This window comes from Megalobrama amblycephala, linkage group LG21 (assembly GCF_018812025.1).
Source record: "Megalobrama amblycephala isolate DHTTF-2021 linkage group LG21, ASM1881202v1, whole genome shotgun sequence".
NCBI classification, from domain to species: domain Eukaryota; kingdom Metazoa; phylum Chordata; class Actinopteri; order Cypriniformes; family Xenocyprididae; genus Megalobrama; species Megalobrama amblycephala.
The window spans coordinates 9,831,137-9,854,118 of record NC_063064.1 but is presented as its reverse complement, the minus strand read 5'-3'; the positions used below and the strand labels follow the sequence as shown (position 1 = coordinate 9,854,118).

The 22,982-nt window shown below is 38.3% G+C and overlaps 1 protein-coding gene and 1 long non-coding RNA gene across 3 annotated transcripts in view; both read left to right on the top strand.

Annotated features, from left to right (window-relative positions):
• LOC125256395 overlaps positions 1 to 22,604 on the top strand; it is a 42,221-nt gene extending 19,617 nt beyond the window's left edge. For both annotated transcript variants that reach the window (XM_048172376.1, XM_048172375.1), the window contains exons 5-6: positions 21,352 to 21,395; positions 22,113 to 22,604. In XM_048172376.1, the coding sequence (XP_048028333.1) occupies positions 21,352 to 21,395; positions 22,113 to 22,141 (73 nt within the window). In that variant the 3' untranslated portion in view covers positions 22,142 to 22,604. The remainder of the gene's footprint in view (positions 1 to 21,351; positions 21,396 to 22,112) is intronic.
• LOC125256396 lies at positions 7,796 to 17,162 on the top strand. The gene is made up of 4 exons (XR_007182107.1): positions 7,796 to 7,904; positions 8,086 to 8,158; positions 8,834 to 8,872; positions 17,103 to 17,162. It is a non-coding gene; the product is annotated as an uncharacterized LOC125256396 (long non-coding RNA).
• Positions 22,605 to 22,982: the final 378 nt, after the last annotated feature.

Sequence of the window (22,982 nt, the reverse complement as noted above, 5' to 3'; positions counted from 1 at the left end):
AAAAGCCACTCTTGCGCACAACGAGAGACACTGCCTCCACTGCGAAGAGGTTGTGAGTTTCCACTCATTTGATATTTTGAGCTTGCTCAGCAGACATTATAATATCATTAACTCTGAAATACTACACCACTGCATAATCTGTGATGGAAAACATTTGGGTGTGAGCTGAGAGTATGTATACAGATGCAGATAAGCAGTATGAAAGGGGCGGAGCACACAACCTCAATTTTGATTTTCAACATTGAAACACTACCATCTACAGCAGGGGTCATCAACTATATTTGTCCAAGGGCCAGAATTTTTCACTGCAGACACTGTAAGGGCCAGATACTCGTAATATAAAATAAAATTCGAATTTTATCCTAACACTGTATGTTATTATTTGATATACTAATTCTAATTCCAAATTTATGTTATTTTTTACATATTACCTGTACTGCAGCAAGCCACCAGGGGGCGATAGCGATATTTTAGGCTTCATATTTGTGAGGCTTTCAAGCTGTCCATCACTGTCACGCAATTGCCAGGCAAGGAAAATTTTGACATTTGTGAAAAAATGAGCACGTGAAACAATAAAAGATGTTCAATGAGAGAACGCGTTTATCGTCATTCTTGACTGAAGGCAGGCTATGGCACAAGCTACTTTTCAGAAGGCTTTTTGTTTCGTTAGATTAAAAATAAAAAACGGTTCTCATTCCCCCTTGAATAAGGCCGGCGACACACTGGCTGCGTGAGCGACTCAGCTGCGTGGCGTGTCCGTTTTTATTTCGGCTCCCATATTTAACAGGTTGGAGTTTGCACACTGAGACACGCATCTCAGGCGCGCTCGAGCCATGCAGAAAACGCGTGCATGCTAGAAATAGAACCGACGCGTGTTCCAGCAACGGGAGTTTTCTCTGGCTAGAGCGCAGAACAGCGGAGTTTGTGCATGTCTGAGCTTGTGTTTTGTTGCTTTGACATTGTGGAAAATAGAATAATAGACAAAATGTATTAGCATTTTTACCCGTTATTATCAATCTAAATTAATCTCGTTTTTAATTTAACTTAATTTCGTTTTTCTTTGTTTAAATTTCTGTCAATTTGTTAGTCAGAAAATTATTAGACTACCTTAAAAGTATTGCTTAATTTAACAGACCTGTGTGTGTGCGTTTTATATCACTAGTGCAGTGTCCGTTCTCGGAGCATAAGCCCTGCCCGCGTGAGGTGCGCCGCTTCCCGCTCGCGCTGCTCTAACTGTAGTTTACTAAAAGTTTATTAATTCTGAATGTGTCGCGTCTCGCGTGTCCATCTATATTGCACCAAATGCGACACTGCACTCCCCTGTGAAGTCGATTGGATGAACGGTTCTCGAAATAATAAAAATGCAAACGGATATACAGACACAGATTCCTGCCTTTATTAGAGAGAAAAATATGTTCAGCCCCTCTCTCCGAAGCTTCGAATAGTCGATGTTCATCAAAAAATGGTATTCGGACCAGCCCTAAACTTTTTCCTCTTACAAGGCTATTCCTGAATTCAGTATCATTCTGGGAGCCGGATGGAAATCTCTGGCGGGCCGGATTTGGCCCGCGGGCCGCCAGTTGACGTTGCATGATCTACAGCTTTTGCAAATACATTCTGCAACTGCAACACATTATTAAGGCAGTTCAATGGAGTAACATACAGCCTTGAAATGAGTCCTGTATCTTTTCAGTTAGAAAATACTGGTTCTGGTTTCTATCTTAATTGCACAACGATACCAAAAAATACACAAAAATGTTAAATCACAGGCAATATAATTAGGAGGTGTGCAGAACTTTAATAAATATATAACCTCAATGTTTTTTTTTTTCTTTTTCCTTTTTTATTCATTGTGTTTTTGTAAAAACAGCATAAAAAGTTATTATTTTGTTATTAATATATGTGATATATTTCAAAACATGTTTGGAAAATGATAAGAACTGTTGTACTATGTATATTATAAATGTCCTAACATTTTCAAAGTAAAGAAAAGTAAATTAACATTTCTGATCAATATGCATCATCCATTACACAGTTGTTACACAGTTGTCTTTGTCAACAACTACAGATGCTCTAAATCTTTTGGGTCTTCATTTTCTCAGCAAAGAAGTTAAAATATAGAGATTCAACATTAACATATAACATATATTAACATATAAATATATTGCACATATAATGTTCAAGTTAGCTTGAGTTCAACTCTTAAGTTTCCAAAGCTAAAATGTACATATGTACATTATATACTCATTACAGTGGCAGAGATGTGTTATGTGATAGTGTGTTGTGTTGAAAAGTGCTTTGAGCATTTGAAACGAAGTAAAAATAAATATCCTTATTATCAATGAAAGATGGATTTGTGTGTGTGTGTGTGTGTGTTTGTGTGTGTGTGTGTGAGTGTGCATGTTTTTGTGACATATCAGGACACAAATGTGTATAATGACATGGGTATGGCATAGGTATTACAAGGAGAGGGTGATTTATGAGAACATTACCCCATGTCCCAATTTTTCAAAAGGCTTATAAATCATACAGAATGAGTTTTTTTGAGAGAGTAAAAATGTGCACAGTTTTCTGTGATGGTTAGGTTTAGGGGTAGGGGTAGTGTAGGGCGATAGAAAATATGGTTTGTACAGTATAAAAACCATTACGCTTATGGAATGTTCCGTGTGTGTGTGCGTGTGTGTGTGTGTGTGTGCGTTTTTGTGACATATCAGGACACAAATTTGTATAATGGCATGGGTATGGCATAGGTATTACAAGGAGAGGGTGATTTATGAGAACATTACCCCATGTCCCCATTTTTCACAAGGCTTATAAATCATACAAAATTAGTTTTTTTTTTTGAGAAAGTAAAAATGTGCAGTTTTCTGTGATGGTTAGGTTTAGGTATAGGGTTGGTGTAGGGCAATAGAAAATATGGTTTGTACAGTATAAAAACAATTACGCCTATGGAATGTTCCGTGCGTGTGTGCGCGCGCTTTTGTGACATATCAGGACACAAATTTGTATAATGGCATGGGTATGACATAGGTTTTACAAGGAGAGCATGATTTATGAGGGCATTACCCCATGTCCCCATTTTTCAAAAGGCTTATAAATCATACAGAATGAGTTTTTTTGGAGAAAGTAAAAATGTGCACAGTTTCCTGTGATGGATAGGTTTAGGGGTAGGGGCAGTGTAGGGCGATAGAAAATACAGTTTGTACAGTATAAAAACCATTATGGAATGTCCCCACAATTCACAAAACTAACAGAAATAGCAAACGTGAAATGAGTGCATACACTGCAACACACTGATGCCCTAATGCTATACGCACACAATAATATATTTATCAAAAACAGCAAGTACACACAACACACCCACAAACGCACAGAGAAATATACACACATATTCCCATTCACCCACTGCAAACAACAAAAATAATAAAACAAGTTTTTTGAGAATTCATCTTATCTTCAATGCTATAATTCACATATTGTGTTGAACTCTAGCTCATAAGAACTGTATGGTTAAAATATGACAATTTTTTGTTGCTTAAGAACTGATGTCCATTGTAGTAGACATGAAAAAAAAATCTAATAAAAAAATGAGTTTGCACAAATCTTTTTTTAGACTCATTTATACATTAAAGAAGAGCAAATATGAAGTGGATACAATTTTTTTTTGCTCAGTGGATCATAATTCAGGTCTGAAGGGGTTAAAATTTCCAGTGGCGCTTTAACACAGAACAGGAAACTCATGAATATTCGTGTTTACTCCGCCCAGTCTAGTCATGGGAGAAACAAATCTTTTTTCAATTGAATCTTGATTCAATTGACTTTGAATCAATTGAATCAAAATAATTCACTGGTTCGAAGCGTTCGAAACGCCACACGCTGGTCAGAACATGGTAAATGCCAGAGGTGGGGGACTCGAGTCGCACATTTTAGGACTTGAGACTTGCTTGACAAATATTAATAAAAGACATGACTTGACATTCATGACTTGAGACTTGACTCGGACTTGAGTTAAATGACTCGAAATAACTTTTGTTTAATAAATATATATCTGTTTTTGAACGCGCAACCTAACCACGTGACGCAGCAGGCAAGAAGAGAGAAGGCTTGTTCGAGATGCATCGGCGCTGCGCAAACCGATCGGCGAATGACATCAAAGTACCGCGAGAGCAATTGGAGACCAGACGACTCCTTATGCTTTTGAATCGCTCTCGCGGTACTTCGATGTCATACACCGATCGGTCTGCGCAGCGCCGATCTCGAACAAGCCTAGAGCTAAAGTAAGAGCACAGTCGTGACTGAACATTAAGGCACTACGCCAAAAATAATTCACTAAAAAAATAACGTTTTGGACATGTTAAGAGTTGACTTTGAATTGGTTTTGATGATCCGTGCAAATGCTTTTAAAACAGTTAAGCACGCCAAAAGAGGAAAAGAGAATGCACTGTCTGTGAATGTCCTGTCACACACACACACACACACATACACGACGCACAGAAAGACGCGCGCCAGAATCGCCAGAATGTCACGCTTGAACGAACAATAACACAATAATGCCAGAAATGTCTGTTTTGTCGAATATCAGCTATAAATAATGCTGCGTCCCAATTCGCCTACTTATACTACGCCCTAAAAGTATGTAGGCTAGGCTACTCTTTCTGTGAACAAAAAGTAGGCTACTTACTTTTGTGTGTGTAGCAAAAGAGTAGACAAGCTTTGGGACATACTATCACGTCATACAATTGCGTCTTTGCTCTCTGTCGCATCCTGTCACCGTAAACTGGCCTGTCAATCATCTTACATCCTCCACATTTCATTTAGATGATTTCCTACCATATCGGAGAGAAATGCAGCACGTTGATCTGCAGTCGCGGGTCTTTCATATGGAGAACTCTATTAATCCATAATGATGCATTTAAAAGTTATGGCCATTCGGATCTTTATAAAAGTCAACATTGGTATTTGCAGATAACATAGATAACATTAAATAAATATTTTCTATCAGTTTGAACCGATTGTTAATCACTCAAACCTCTCAGCGTCGATCGCGCATATCCGCCATGTTTTGTAGTTTTTTAACACTTTTTACTCGTGTTTGTAGTTCTGAGCTGAATCCTCGTCCAAAGCGCAATGGGTTGTGGGCAATATTAGCCTTTATAGTGTGCACGGATCCACACTTCGAAAATCTACCGGAAATAGACCATCCGGGGACTTTTGGCATACTCTTTTCAACATACTATGCTTTGGGATACACTTATTTTAATCTCACATACTATTTAGGATGGATAGTATGGATATTGGGACGCAGGGTTAGTTAAATAGTGGCCGTTTCTCAATATGCGTACTTGTCTGTACTTTTGTTCTTGTGGACTTGTGAAACGTCATCAGTCGCTGTCCAAGTACTGTTCCAATTCAAAGTTCACATCTAGCCAAGTTCAGTTCAAATCCCCGGATGTGTTCTTGATCCGCCCCTTTTATCGAGGATGCATCGAGAGGTGACTTGTGCAGACTTGAGAGAGCCAGGTATCCCAGAATGCATCTCGCACTAACCAGCAAGCGTCAATAGAAAAGGAGAAAACCCGCATAATTTAAACATATTACTGTTATTATGTCATGATATGTAGTTTTAAGAGTTTTTTAGGCGAAAATGTGCAGGTTTAAAGCTCAAATTTGTGGTTTATTGATAAAGATAGCGCCTTTCTGACAATTTGATCTGACGTTGTCGGAGTTGTGAGATCCAGGCGATCACCGGACGCTCAGCGCTCATGTACCCAGCCGAGAGCAGCCTTACCTCGGCTAGTCCTTCTGACGTTTGCCGCTGGCTCCGTTTTGGCTGAGGGCAACGTGACGTTTCATAACTTTATATGGCTATTTAACTTTTGTATCCTAGTAAAGCGCTGATTTTGTACGCTTGACTGAATTGTTTGCTTTATTTCTTATTGTATATTCTTACCTTTTATAATGGGTATTATTGATCATTGAAACTGACATAAAACAAATGGTTTTGTTTTGTTATATCCTATTTCATTTAATTTCAGTGAAGATAATCAGAGTATGCACAAATAATATTACATTTAATATTTAGGTATTTTGAGGCAGGGTTGTTTAATATTTCGTTTTGTTATACATATAAGCAGACATTGCAGATAATTAATCACTCGTTGCCTGAGACTATTAATATGTTTTTGTTTGTTTTTTAAATAAAACGAAAAGAGGCAGAGTGTTTTATAACATATTTCGTTTTATTGTTGGCTAAAACATATATTAAAGAGATAACCGAAGCCAGAGCGAGCTGAGTGACGTTATCAAGAACGCTGCTGTTCCATTTGCAGAATCACAGGACTTGTGTTCTCCCGTCCACTGGAGTTTGTTCTCCTGAGTCGAACTTGCCAAGTCCCAACTACCAAGGACGTGAGTCCGAAGTTTGCGAACTTGGTTTTGAGAAACGGCCAAAGTCTTAAAGAGTTGTGAGAAAGTGGGACACGCGTGAGATCCGCGTCATGTGCGGCAGGTCTTAAAGTGACAGCAACCAATGCTGTATGTCACTGAAGATAATCAAAGAACAAAGGTAACAGAAAATGATGACAATTATTTTTTTTACAAGTGCAATGCATTGTAAATTGTTAATTACTGTTTGTTTTTTCTTTTGCAATATGCATGTGAAAAGCCTGTGGATAGTTTATGGGGATGTACATAAACATATTGTGTACACACACACACACACACACACACACACACACACAAAAGAAAAACAATCATACAGACTTGCGAACCCAACCATGCACACACACACACACACACACACACACACACACACACACACACACACACACACACACACACACACACACACACACACACAAAAACCCCTGAAACTTGCAAGGATAACCATGCACATGCAAACAAACAATACACTTTTCAGTCACACACACACACACACACACACACACACACACACACACACACACATTCACTCACAAATATTAATGAATCACGCTCAATCAAATCAAATCACATATAAATAAAAAGAAAAAAATCTAATTTGCAAACACAACCATGCACATGCAAACAATACACTTTTCATCCATACACACTCACACACATTTATTTATTTATTATTATTATTATTAGATTTGTATTGTATTAACAACTCAGCTGTATGTGGACACCTTTTGAGTAGAAATGCATATTGCAATTTTTTTTATGCAAATAAAACTCCCCTATTCCATAACTACTTTAGTTTTAATTTATTTTAATATAAATTCAGTTAAACCATCAAACATTTGTATGACTTGCAGTGACTTGTTTGACCCAAGCTATGACTTGACTTGACTTGCTTGATTCTCACAAAAATTGATTTGGACTTGCTTGAGACTTTATGGTTAAGACTTGAGACTTACTTGAGACTTGCACATTTGTGACTTACTCCCACCTCTGGTAAATACAACAAAAACTAAGCAAAAAACACCTCTCACAAACCAGTTGCAAAAGTTATATTCAGAGTGTATTTAAATGCAATCAACAAATCATCTAATACCATTATATATGGTGTCTTCATAATATTTATTATTTTATTAAATTATAGGGCTTGTTTTTGTTTGTTTTATGGAGATCTTGTTTAATCAGGCCAATGAGAGACTACTTTTACCTTTTATTATACAAATGTGTCGTTAAATGTTAAAAAAAAAAAAATCTGAGCTCAGGTAAAAATAAGTTCAAAGCCAAAGAGATCATCGACCCCTAGCGGCGAATCACTGAAATTTCGAAACAGTTATGACGCAACGAAGCCTCGTTTACTGTAATCACGTGATACGCACTCCGAATCACTGGTTCAAAACAAACGATTCGCAGGTTTCGAAGCTTTACGAGTGTTTCGATAGCGCCCATCACTAATTACACCTTTATATGTAAGTATTGTTTTAACTTTCTGAAATTTCTAGCGATATAAATGTAAAAAAAAAACTACGGGTCGTTTTTAAAAATTAAAAATGTGGTTGTTAGCTGAGCCGCTGCATTTGCTCGGCTGCATTTGTTCGGTGGTCTGGGGCAGAACTATAAACTCTGCTGTGGCTTTTCGATGTGTTTTAGGGGGCAGAGAGAAGACTGCTTCATTTATTAAACTGAGGGGTGAAACCTGTGAATTATTCACCGGGGCTTGGAAGTAAGACAACAACCCGTTTGTTAAATCTGTATTTACCGTCTTGTCTCTGAGGTACATTTAAACTAGCCCTCACCCCATACAAAGAGCAAAGCAATAAGACAACGAATAGACTGATAGAAACGTATAGAAAGACACTCTTTCACTTTGTTGTGTTTTTGTAGTGCTGTTATGCAATCTTTGTCTCATGTTTTAACCAAATTTGGGCGTCCATATCTATGATTTTGGAGGATTTTTGTGTCTGTCCTGCCGTGTCATCTTTTCTAATCCAAGTTTGCATTCCTGTTTTTATATTTCACAAATGTTTCTTTTTTTCCTCATGTTTTTGCGTTAAATGTGTGTTTAGCTGCGTCCCAATTCGAAGGCAGCATCCTTCACAGGAGGCGATACGCGTTGATAAATGAGACTGTCTAGGAGGATTTCATATTTGTAATTTAGCCTAAATGCTAGTGATTTCAGTAAGTCCTTCAATTTTAAGGCTCAGATGGATGTGTGCAATAGAAAAACTCACCAGCAGGTACATTGTGCCAAACCAGGCATCCAGTAAAAAATACTAATAATAATGATATTGATAATTATAACAGTAATAATAATGAAATCATACCGTTTATTTGGAATAGAAAGCCCAATAAAAATATTTGAATTTTATCATAATAAACTTTATTTATTTATTTACAGATGGATGATGCTACTGGTCCAAATAACTCTCCTCACCAGGTACATTCATGTTCATCACTAAAGATTTAAAGGGTTAGTTAACCCAAAAATTTAATTTCTGTCATTAATTACTCTTGTCGTTCCACACCTGTAAGACATTCGTTCATCTTCAGAACACAAATTAAAATATTTTTGATAAAATTTGATGGCTCAGTGAGGCCTCCATTGTCAGCAAGATAATTAACACTTTCAAATGCCCAGAAAGCTACTAAAGACATATTTATAACAGTTCATGTGACTACAGTGGTTCAACCTTAATGTTATGAAGTGATGAGAATACTTTTTGTGCACCAAAAAAACTAAATAACGACTTTATTCAACAATATCTAGTGATGGGCGATTTCAAAACACAAAGCTTTACAAATCTTTTGTTGCAAATCAGTGGTTCGGAGCATGTCTCAAGTTGCCAAAATCCCGTGATTTCAGTAAACGAGGCATTGTTACGTCATAAGTGTTTTGAAATTTCAACAGTTCACGTGACTTTGGCAGTTTGATACACGATCCGAACCACTGGTTCAAAACCAAAGATTCATAAAGCTTTAAAGCAGAGTTAGTGTTGATAGTGTTGAATAAAGTTGCTTTTTTGTTTTTTTTGGGGCACAAAAAGTATTGTCGTCGCTTCATAACATTAAGGTTGAACCACTGTAGTCACATGAACAGTTTTAAATATGTTTTGAGTAACTTTCTGGATCTTGAGAAGTTCACTGGCATTGCTGTCTATAGAGTCCTATAGGATTTTATAAAAAATATCTTGTGTTCTGAAGATAAATGAAGGTCTTACAGGTGTGGAACAACATGAGGGTGTGAAATTAATGACAGAATTTTCATTTTTGGGTAACTAAAACTACCCTTTAATTCTACAGTCTCTCTCTCTCTATCTCTTTTTTTTGTTTTGTTTTGTTTTTTTGCTGTTTAGTTTATCTTGATGGTAATGCAATGTGAATTAGTTCACCAAAGTTTAATGTTATGTATCCAGAAGGTTAGTTCTTGTGGATATTTTATTTAACAGAAGTCGCCTACATCGAACGGCCAGTTTGGACTACATCCCTCTACTTCCTTCTTTAATGACGTCACTAAAACACTTTGACTAACCTCCGCCCACAGGAATACACAAGAGTTGCGTTTGTAGAGTGTGTTTGTCGCCATGTCGTCGAAACGCTGTTATTTTCATCCTGCAGTCCAATCACCGGGTCTGATTCTGGTGATTAAAATTAAAGACATGTTTACAATAACACTGAGCGCGTGCATCTCCACGTTATGGTAAGAGGCGGGACCTTTCCGGGACCTTTCCGCTAAGCTGCTGTCGAATCACAACACAGGAACCGCTGGCACAATCAGAACTCGTTACGTATTTCTGAAGGAGGGACTTCATAGAACAAGGAAGTCATCAGCCCGTTTTTATGACAGTGGAAACAGCGGTATACAGATAAGTAAATTATGTGAAAAATACTGTGTTTTTTTACACGCGAAACATGAACACATGTTATATTGCACACTATAAACACAATCAAAGCTTCAAAAAACCACGAAAAACGGGACCTTTAAACATTTGATCAGGACAGACAGGAAAGATTTGGCATGTACAATGGCATAGAAATGGTGCAATGACGTATAATGCACAGAATGAGCTGCTGTTGTTGTTGAATAACGTATAATAAATGACTGTCGTGTCATTCTAAAATTCTCATTCCACTCATCGTCTGTGAAGTGCTGCGGGACAATGCCGACCCAGCTTCGGACTCTCATCCACAGACGCCTTGTTTTGGGCATGGGAAGGGCCGTTTTTACGGCTTGATAATTATAAGCATCCAACATAATTTGTCGCTTGAATTCTGCATCCAAGAGGTGGACAATTAACTGTATATACTAGTTTAATTAGTGACACTTAGCCTACATTTTAAAACCTTTATGGCAACAATATGGCAACATTTTATTTGAACTATGGCAACATTTTTTTAAAAAAATATATATTTGAATAGGGCAACATTTGTATTTTAAAACCTTTATTTTAATATGGAAACATGACACCTCATTAAATATTTCTATGATTAAATTGCTGACTCCTTCCCCATCAGCCAATCACTGTGTGTATACTCAATAGCAACGAGGTCAACCCCGCCCTTACTCTTAGCTTAAGACTTCAGTCTATTCCTTAGTAAAAAGTTTGTCTCAGCAGCTTTGTGAATAGGTTTTAAGAGAAAACTCTTAGCTAAGAACTTTTGCTGTTATTTAGGAGAACTGTTCGTGGTAAGATAAAATGTTTTGTGAATAAGGCCCCAGAGCTCGGACAGGGCAGAGCAAGTGAAGTTTTTCATCCTCATCAGAGGCGAAAGGAGGAGGATGGAATGTGTGAAGGCTGATAACTTGAGAGCGAAATGGTGTAGACAAGACGTTGGGCACATATCCTGGCCTGGGTCTTAAGGTTACCTTAACTAGACCAGGGTCGAAGTCCATACACGCCTCGCTAACAGAGAGAGCTTGCAAATCCCCCACTTGCTTTAAAGAAGTTAGAGCCAACAAAAGAGCAACCTTAAGAGTCAGAATCCGCTCTGGAGCTGACTCCAAGGGCCCAAAAAGAGCGTCCATTAAGCTCTCCAGGACGACTGACAGATCCCAAGAGGAAATTCCAGGGGGGCGTGCTGGCTTCAGACATCAAACCCCACACATAAACGCAGAGAGCAACCTATGTTTGCCCTGGGGAATTTCATCTGACTTAGGGCTGGGCGATATATCGCATGCGATTGTCACGCGCATTTCATCAGTAAAGCCGGTTCCCTGATTACCGCTAAATCGCCATCACCTGCTTTCAAATAGAGCGGCATTTAATAGACCGAACCGTAGTTCACTGACAAGCTACGCAATATCGCGTTCATTATCGAAGGCGATTCGTCTGCGATAATGAACGCGATATTGCGTAGCTTGTCAGTGATCAACGGTTCTGTCTATTAATTGTCTATTAATGGAAGAAGAATCAGCTCTGAGAACCATGTCTAGGACAGCCAGAATGGGACTACAAGTAGGAGACGGACCCTGCTCTCACTCACCCTGCACAGAACAGCTGTAATCAGCTTGACAGGCGGGAACGCATAGAGTTTCAGTCTCGGCCATGGGCGAGCAAACGCATCTATGCCCAGAGTCGCTGGGGGGCTCAGGAAGAACTAAAGCGGGCATTGAGATGACTCCTGCTATGCAAAGAGGTCCACCTCTGCTCTGCCAAACACTTCCCAAATCCGGGCTACTGTTTGAGGGTTTAGCATCTATTCCCCTGATCTGAGTTTCTGCCTCGACAGAAAATCTGCCGCAAGGTTCAGGGTCCTGGGTACATGAACCACTCTCAGGGAGAGGAGTTTTTTCTGAGCCCAAAGGAGCATGCCTGTCCAGGGTGCGTGATCGTGAAATCCCCCTTGGCGATTTATATGAGACTTCACCGCCATGTTGTCTGTCCTGACAATGACGTGGTGTACCCTGAGAAAGGGGAGAAAATGCAGCAGGGCAAGGGATACAGCCCTGAGCTCCAAGGTGTTTATGTGCCAAGAGAGGAACTCTCCTGTCCAAACTCCACACGCTGGCCTGCCCTCAAACACACCCCAGCCAGTCAGAGAGGCATTCGTTGTGATCATTTGCCGATCGAAAACGGCACCCATGTTGACCCCTTTTTGACGAAAGAGTGGGTCCCGCCATATCGAAAGGGCACGGAAACAAACGCGTGACACTTTCAATAGGCTAAAGGCTGGTCCTGTCGAACGGACCCCTAAGAGCTTCATCCACCAAAGAAACAGTCAATTATGCAAGTTGCAGGCAACACACAAATCAGCGGTGAGGGGAGAAAGCTTAGCGCGTCTTCTATCTCCCGTGACGAAGGGGTGAGGCTGATCCAATGCTGCACGCTGAAATGCGCCGGGCAGTGGATATGACAGAGATGGATGAGGAGAGCGAATGAGATGTGGGCAGAAATGCTTGTGCGGTCTGACCCAACCTCAGAAGGCAGGGGAAGCTCTCTTTCTGGTGTCGGGGTCAGGAGCGACTCGAAGGAGCTGGAGTGGAGGGCTTGCAGGGCCGCTTCAGCTCAAGACACCTATGGGTCGCTGGCAGAGCAATGGACGACCACAGGCTCCCCAAACCATAGTCAGTGGGGATGAACTGGGTCACTTCTCCTACTGGCAGACTCCTTCCTATGCGAAGTGCGCTCTCTGGTTAGAGAAGAGGAGGGATTAGAAGAGTCCCTAACTCTCCTGGGCATAAACTGCCCGAGAGCAGCCAACTGGGACTTGGCGGCCCGAAATTTGTCAACCACCGCGTTGACCGCCTCCCCGAATAAACAAGATTGAGAGATAAGGGCATCCTTGAGGAACACCTTCTCCTTTTCACGGATTACTGCAAGATTGAGCCATAGGTGGCGCTCTGCAGCCACTGAGCCCACCATGGAACGCCCTATAGCATTAGTGGTATGTTTAGTGGCTCTTAAGGCCAAATCTGTGGCTCAGGAAATCTGAGGAGCAGTATAGGATGGCGACGTAAGAGCGTCGGGGCGGCGCCCATACCATCAGCCAATAAATTGCCGTGATTCTATACGGGCTTCAGACAATCGGCACACCCAGAGGGCGTTCCCATTGCGTCATAGCTACACAGCGTCGAGTGAACCTATGAAAGAGAACAGATATCATTCATTTGAATTATTCTTTTTAACAAATCGATTTGAATGAATGATTCAATGAATCACTCGTTAAGACTTCAGTTGATTTATTACTGGATGAATCAGTGTTTTTGAACAAAACTCTTCAATGAATGATTGAACAATGAACAATGTCATCATTAAAATCATTAATTCAGACCGATTAAAAAAAAAAAACAAATTAAATATTTTTAAATAGACTTAAATATTTTTAAATACTAGCATTTTGTCAGAAGTTCTAAGTAAATTTGTTTAGTTGTCTACACCGCATTTCAAATTATTATACAAGTGACATATCAGTGAGATTTCAGTAGAATAAACATTCAGATTTCAGTTTTTCAAAGAAAATGTTTGTTAGTTTATTTATCCATGTCTTTTTAGATAACTGGTATCAATCTCAGACTCAGACAAAATAATTTGCCAGGTCTATGGAAACCCTACTTGGAGGTTGTTCCACATTATTAAGCAAGTCACAGTTCTCATGCAATATGGGGAGGAAGAAAGATCTTTCTGAAGATGAAACTAAGTAACTAATATTGTGTGAAAACTGAATGGAGATTATCAAATTATCATAAGATTTGTGAGTGATTTAGAGCACAGCAGGACTCAGATGGTCAGATAAAGGCTTAAAGTTTCTGTCAAACAAGTTAATTGTATTAAAAGGTCAGCTATAAAAAAGCCAGTGTTGAGCAGCAAACAGGTATTTGAAGCTGCTGGTGTCTCTGGAGTCTTGAGAAGCTCTCCATGCAGGCTGACAGTTGTGCGTAAAGATGCATTTCAGCCACCACTAACCAAACCTCACAAAGAGAAACATTTACAGTGGGCATAGAAATACATTTTCAAACAGTTTTTTATTGCTGTGGTGTTTTTTTGCAGCATGGGATAGTGCATAGTGCATTGTATTTCAGAAGGCACTATCCTCCTTGTTATAGCATAGCTGAAAATGACCAGTTATGAACGCCACATATCTACCCTCAGAGATCCTAAAGGGACCTTTCCATCTTCCACTTCCCAATATTCTAGCCCAAATCATCCACCCGCTAGCTCCCTGCTGATGTCGCAGTCTTGTTGGAACGTGGTGGCCATTCACCAACCATACAGAAATCCATCCTATTTAGACCATCCATTGTAGTATGGCATTCGTCAGTGAATAAAACTATTTAAATATTAGTCTTTATGTATTTCTAAACCCATTGTAAATGTTTCTCTTTGTGAGGTTTGGTTAGGAGTGGCTGAAATGCATCTTTACGCACAACTGCCAGCCTGCATGGAGAGCTTCTCAAGACTCCAGAGACACCAGCAGCTTCAAATACCTGTTTGTTGCTCAACACTGGCTTTTTTTTATAGCTGCCCTTTTAATACAATTAATTTTTTTGACAGGAACTTTCATTAATAAGCCTTTATTTGACCAAGTTCTGCTGTGCTCTAAATCACTCAATCTTATGATAATTCAATATTCTGCATTCAGTTTTCACACAATATTAGTTGTTTTCATGCCTTTTGCACAACATTGCACCATTTCATGCTTTTCATCTTCAGAAAGATCTTTCTTCCTCCCCATATTTCATGAGAACTGTGACTTGCTTAATGTGGAACAACCTCTAAGTAGGGTTTCCATAGACCTGGCAAATTATTTTGTCTAAGATTGATACCAGTTATCTAAAAAAGACATGGATAAATAAACAAACATTTCAAACATTTTCTTAGAAAAACTAAAATCTGAATGTTTATTCTACTGAAATCTTACTGATAGGTCACTTGCATAATACTTTGGAATGCGGTGTATTTAGAATCATGAGAGAATCATTATCTCTATTTTACAGTTTTTTACAATCACTTTGCTACTATTTTCAGAACCTTGATGTCATTTTTCAAAACTCTAGACACAAAACTCAAAACGGTTATCACTTGTAACACAGGCTGTCTAGTGTTCAAAACATTGCATTGTGCATCCACATCTTTAAAGAAATCTTGCACTTGCACAATCATTGGTTCAAAACACAAATTTACTGTGAAATACCATTGAAACATAACTATAGATCACCCAAACACAAGCAACCGATAGTTTCACTGTGTCATTGTTCGTACAATCATTAAATATTGTATAACAAAATAGGTGATACAGGTTTCATTATGGTACTACATGTATAGTAAATACATCTCTGTAAAAGTATTGTAGTAGTAGAGAGAATACTACAGACACAGAATCATTGAACAAAGTTTGTAATATATTGATGAAAAACACTACAGTACAATCACAACATAGCTTTATTTGAATCAAAGCAAAAATAATTAGCTATGAAATAGAAAAGACAGTACTGTAAAACATCAAATGCAGTGTTCCTCAACTTGCTTGTACTGTAAGAAATAAAACAGGAGTGCACTGCAAAACATGCTGTTCTTACTTAGAGTTTTCTCTTGTTTCTAGTCAAAATATCTTATATTCATGAAGCATTTTCTTGACAAGTAAAAATTATTTTCTTGTTTTCAGGAAAAATAAGTCAAAATTAAGTAAGTTTTTCCTGAAAACAAGAAAATAATTTTTATTTGTCAAGAAAATGCTTCTTGATTTAAGAACTTTAAGATATTTTGGCTAGAAACAAGACAAAAACTCTAAGTAAGAACAGCATTTTTTTGCAGTGTGAGAAGGTGGTACAGTATTTGGGGCCATAGACACAGTGTCTGATGAAGCATTATGATAAAATATTGGGCTACATCCATAGATATTGTAGTCTAATTGGTTCATGCTCCACGCTAATTGGTGACAATGAATCTCATTATCTTGAAACTTTCATGATTTACAGTAAACATGGAAGATTGTTTTTCTGTTTCCATACAACTATGCATTAAGAGTAATGCAACAGTTACTTATCATTTTGAGCAGTTGTATCAATTGATAGTTAGATCATTGTAAGGAAATGAATATACACTCATTTGAAATGTAATGTGTGAATTGCCTTTTGAAATAGTAGTACTTTGATGTTAAGTTGTGTCATATTGAACAGGTGATTTTTGTTGAATGAACGAATGATCTAAGTTTTATGTGTATTGTATCAAAGCAATTGAGAAAAGGGTTAGAGTTTTGAAAAATGTGCATTTTGATCATTGGTTATGAGTTTTGTGTCTAGAGTTGTGAAAAATGACATCAAGGTTCTGAAAATAGTAGCAAAGTGATTGTAAAAAACTGTAAACAGAACAATTTTGATTCTTAATTTATCCAGAATCATGCAGCTCTAGTCAAATGTTTAATAGCCATAGCTGAATCGTTGTCATTTAGGAATAAGATCATGTGGGTGTTTCAATGGAGATTGCTATTTTTAATGATTAATCGTGCAGCTCTAGTTTCAGAGGACAAACTGTAAAGAATTGGATGAAACTGGTCCACACAAGGAACTATTACATAAAACCCCAAATAAGTCTGTTTTGTTCAAATGTGTGAGCATGGGCAAGAAGAAAAGTTTTAAGAAGTTCAATTTTGAAGTCTCGCCAGCTTTTTTCTCAATTTCAAATGTTATAATAATGCAAAATGTTGTTTATACTTTTGATATTTGTTTACAGATTGTGACACAGTTCAGAAATGAAAATGAGATTTTTGTACCAAGACTGAGATGGACCTGGAAATAATATAGTAAGTTTTCAAGTCACAACAAGAAACTAAAAAATGCCATTTTGTACTGAACTGGGATTGTGCTTAGAGCTGCAAACAGCATTTATTCTCATTATCAGTGAATTGTATTAAAAAGTGATAAATCATTTGGACTAGAAAATATCAGAGAACCATCAAATTTGCATTTAGTTTAATGATGTTTGTTTGTTTTTAGATGAAAGACATGGATCTTCAAGATTCTGATGAACTCTACGATTCTACATCAGAGAGTTCAGATTCTTACATTTCAGATATCTTTTCTGAAAGTGACAGTGATGACCTTATACCAGACCAGGCAAAACTTCAGCTTCTTGATGAACTAGACGTTGATGAGTCTGGCTCAGCGAGTTCCCCTGTCTGTGAGACAACGTCTGACAAAATGACCTTTGATAGGCATAGCCTTACATCTGAAGAATCTGGAACAGCAGAAGAACCCTGCTCTAGTCAAGACACAAAAGACAGCGTAGTTGTTAGTGCATACCAAAAAATAGGTGGCAGTAGAGTGTACAACAAGAGGCATTACTGCTTGTATTGCCGTAAGCCTTACGCTAAGATGGCAAGGCATCTAGAAGGTTCGCATGAAAAAAAACCTGATGTGGCTAAAGCTCTAAGCTTTCCAAAGGGATCCAAGGAGAGAAGAAAACTGCTAGATTATATTCGCAACAGAGGAAACTATGCTCACAATGCTGCTGTTATGAAATCAGGAAAAGGGGAACTAGTGCCATGTAAACGGCCACCTAAAGAAGCGCAGGGAGATGATTTCATGCACTGTGTATACTGTCAAGGGCTTTTTATAAGAAAAGTCCTGTGGCGACATCTGCGTTCTTGTAGACTTAAACCTCAATCATCAGTCGCCACCAAATCGGGAAAATACCGTGTTCAGGCTTTGTGTAGATACACAGGGCCTGTGCCTTCAAACATGTCTAAACAACTGTGGGGAGTAATCACTACCATGAATCTTGACCCAATCACAGAAATAATAAAAAACGACAAAGTAATTATTGATTTTGGACAGCACTTGTTAAACAAAGGTGGGATATCAGCCAAGAATAAACAGTGTGTGCGAGAGAAGATGCGACAGTTGGGAAGGCTGCTTTACAATGCTAGGAAAGTCACCTCCTTAAAAACAATGAAAGACTGTGTAAATCCAAAGAAGTACATGGAAGACTGTCAAAGCTGTCAAGCATACATGTGGGTATGACATTGAAACCGACAAGTTCTCGATTCCAACACTTGCCAACAAGCTTGGAAATTCCCTGGTAAAAGTAAACAAAGTCCTTAAAAGCTCAGGGTTTACTCTCAAACAACAAAGAACTTGTGAAGAATGCCAGTGAGTTTCAAGACATCCATGAGGAGAAGTGGAATGAGATGATCTCAGGTACAGCGTTGAGGAACATGAGGGACGCAAAGAGTAATGTACCCACCCTCATGCCCTTTACTGAAGATGTTCAAAAAATGCATACACATCTCAGTCAAGTGCAAGATAAGTGGTACAAATCACTCTCTGAAAGTCCCTCTACTAAAGCCTGGAAGGAGCTGGTGAAGGTGTGTCTAGCCCAGGTGATTCTCTTTAACCGGCGCAGGGAAGGAGAGGTGGCGAGCATGCCTTTGTCTGCATTTTTATCAAGAGACACTTTTGATCCAAATGTGGATGTGGGTTGGGCACTCTCTGAAGTGGAAAAAATACTCTGCAGACACTTCTCAATGATTGTCACCAGGGGAACCCATGGCTGGCCGGTTCCAATTCTTCTGACTCCAAAAATGTTGTGTGCCTTAGAACTGCTTGTTCAGCAGAGAGAGGCGTGTGGGGTTCTTAAAGACAATGGTTATTTGTTTGCAAAACCAGAAGCCATTACGCATTTCGAAGGGTCACACTGCCTCTGTGGCTTTGCAAAGGCATGCGGTGCAAAGTTTCCCAAGTCACTGACATCTACCAGACTGCGAAAGCATGCCGCAACCCTTTCAACAGTGCTGAATATGACAGACACAGAGATGGACCAGCTTGCCAGTTTTCTTGGACATTACATAATAATCCATGGTGAGTTCTATCGACTCCCTGAGAAGACCCTGCAACTTGCCAAGATCAGCAAAGTTCTAATGGCTCTCGAGCAAGGAAGATTAGCTGAGTTTCATGGCAAGAACTGGGATGAAATTGGGATCGATCCTGATGGTGTGTTATTTTATTTTACATTTTTGTTAGTTTTTCTGTGTTAACCATCTACTCCTTTTTGCTTAATCACATTGTTAAGCTATACTTTGTTTGACTTCCACAGAAAAAGTTCTGAACTGTGATGAGGAAGACAGGGGCATACAGGAGGGACAATGTTCATCTACTGTTCATGGTTTGTATCACTGTCATAATATAGTTTGCCTCTTTTCTTAGTTTTCTGTCATGCGGATCTATGGCTATTTTATTAGAGAAACATAAATTTTGCAGGTACTGTAGCTGTCTCCATTCATTTGTATTATATCCGCAACCTGTTACTGTTATGGTTAGCATTTGGGGGTAAAGCAAGTTACATAATCCGATTACTTTTTTAAGTAACAAGTAATTACTTTTAAATTTACAACAGTTCTCCTCTGGCCAACAGCGAACAGTGCTTGATTATGATTCAGGCAGCATTACAGGTCACAGGGATAGGAAGAGTCAAAATATTTAATCCAGTTCCATATGGATTGAAGATCGTATTCATCATGCCTGTATGGGAACAGTTTTGTTGAGGGTCTGTGCCACTGGCTGTTGTGTCGATGAGGCCTTCACAGGGGATGGTTGACACAATTCTAGCTGACATTTCAGGGATGTGTTGTGGTTGTGTCTAGGCACAGGTCCTTCATCTGATCTGGATATGGCCCAGATCCGACTGACTCGTAAAACTCGAATGGAGATTATCAAATTATCATACTCGAGTTTTACATTCTACTTGTAAAACTCGAGATAAACAGAGAGACTAATATTAGCATAGATGCCATTCTTCTTATGATATAACGATTACATAAGGTGTCTAGCCTTGAGGTCATGAACGCATGAACTAACTGTTCCGCATTTGTCATTGAGAGCATATGTCGTGGTTTAGATATGTTTTTAAGATGGAAGAATGCGGTTTTACATTTATGCTAGAAATTTGGATTTCAAGTGAAAGATTGGTATTAAAGAGCCCACCACAAGTTCCTAACTGATGAAGACTTGACAGAGCAGCCATCAACTGTTAGACAGTATTCTATGTGTGCTTATGTATTATAAACATGCATGTATGTATGAAAACTGAAACTGGAAAGTTCTGTGCATGTGCAATGATGTAATGATGTGTGACGCATGGAATGAGTTGTTGTTGTTGAATATAGTGTCATGAAGGACTGTTGTGTCATTTTAAAATTCCAATTGCAATTATCATCTGTGAAGTGCTGCAGGACAGTGTCATTCCAGCAGTCTGTGTTTCAGACTCTCATCCACAGATGCCTTGTTTTGAGCATGGGAAGGGCCTTTTTACTGCTTGATAAATATAAGCAGCACGGCACAAAGCAACATGTGCTTGTTGTCTACTAATCAGGACCGAAAATAGATGAATATTAAGTCTTATTTTTTTAAACAAAGAATGGATGCAATGGCAGGATTGTGGTTAGTATTCGCCAAACTCGGGAACCTCTGTATATTTGTGCAGTGTGCGCATGTCAAAACATCAAATCCAATTTTAAGCTTGTCATGTATAAACAGTACGAGCACATCAGCCTGATCACGTTATTTAGCGTTTATGTAAACACTATGTTTGGATTCATCAAAAGTAATTCAAAACAGTGTCCATGTAAACGTAGCTAATGCAATTCTATTTATACATAGAGTGCAAATAATTTACTTGCACTATAGATGATGACATAATTACTGATATAGGATTCAGAACTTCAGTATGGAATTCCAGAGCACACTATTCTTTATCCTAATATTTTCTGACCATTTTCAGGTAAAATTACACAGAGGAAAAAACCCTGGCAGCAGACAGAGGTGCAGGCGGTGGAAAGACACATGATGCATTTCATCACATCTTGTACTGTACCAGCAAAGAGTGACTGTGAGAAGTGTTTAAAGGCTGAACCAGAAGCTCTGAAGAACCGGGACTGGAAGAACTTGAAGTTCTTCATATATAACCGCATTACTGCTTATAAAAGGAATTTGCAATGCAAGATTACCAACTCTGGCAATATTGCAGTTGGTATGTAAATTTTTGAATTAATTCGCCTTTTCCATGTTCCAAGTTGTTCCAGAAATACCTATTCTGCTTCTAAAGTGGTCAAAACTCCAGCCAAATTTGTATGACATCGAACAACTTTATTGTTAGACCAGTACTTTTCAGCTTGTGGTATTCATCAGTCACCCGAAACATACTGCAAACAACATTTCAAATTGAGTTCATGTGAGGCATAAAAAAAACAACAACAACCAATTATTTACATCCACACACATATTGTAATACAATTTTTCAATATCCTACAAGATTTGCTAGAGTTTTGACCACTAGTTTCTGTTTAAATTCTGTTTAAACCAGATTTTTTATACTTTTTAGTAAAACATTACGTTTGTTTTGAGGTTCATTCGACTTCATTTGTTGAGTTTGTTTGTAAAGTTGAACTCATTAAAAGTTAAATTCAGCAATTTAAATGTGAGTTAATGTCTTGACGTTCAATTAGTTGTTAGTAGTAGATTTATTATCATGGTAGTAAGTACCAGGTGAACTAGTAGCAGATGGTTGGTTGTGGATAAAAACTACTAAACTGTTAAAATCATTTGCAGTGGAAAGGTTTATAGGTTTTACTTGGGTTTTTGACAATATCCAGACAAAAATTCACTACTCTTCTAAATCCGCATTTGTATATGAATAGAGAACTTCTGCTTCATCCACTTCAATCACTCATATTCCTTTTAAATCTAGAAACATCAAACAATCAAACCAAAAAGTGAAGATGACTATATGGACCACTACATGGAGAGTGAAACTTCATCACTAGCATCAGTAGCACCATTTACAGGCCAAAAGCCTCTCTGCCATTGCATAGGACAACCCAGCCCATGCTTGATACATCAATGGACTATATCCACAGAACGTTCTTAATAACTTCTGCAATAATATAAGCCAGCTGGAAAGCTTACGGTGAAATTTCACTTGTTGGTGTGTCCGTATCTTCGTTGTTCTGAGGCAGCTTTAAAAGCATCGATATTCATCAATATTAATAGTTTATAATCAGAATATAGTCACTTAAATAGGCAGTTCTAGCATTAATTTAGTTATTCAAAGTAATGTAAGACAACATAAAAAAGACGCACCCCTCAGTGTTCCTCAGCAAAATTCAATTCGACAATCAGTTTTCACACTTTAATGTAAAAAAAAAAGTCAACACACTGTAAATTAAAGATTTTTTGTGCACTTTAGTCATTTATTCATTGAATAAAATGTGAGTTTTCACAAGTGTGCCGAAATCGAGCTTGTGCTGCACTGACAGCTTCAGTGATTATAAAGGGAGAGCACGGTGCTCGCTTTCTGTGTAATTCATTTGCAAGAAAAGTTATTGTTTTTTGTTATTGTATTGATTTTGTGAGTACTTCATACTTCACCTTGACAACATTTATTTTATAATGTTTAATATCTATTCAAAAGCGAAACATGGAAAAAACTATTACAGGAAATGGCTAATATGAGCCAATAAATGCTCCTCTGTCGGTTATAGTGGTAATTAATGTCTTTTTTATTTTTAAATGAAAGTGTTTTCTATCAAATGTATTTTCTACATCTTGAAACATTTGG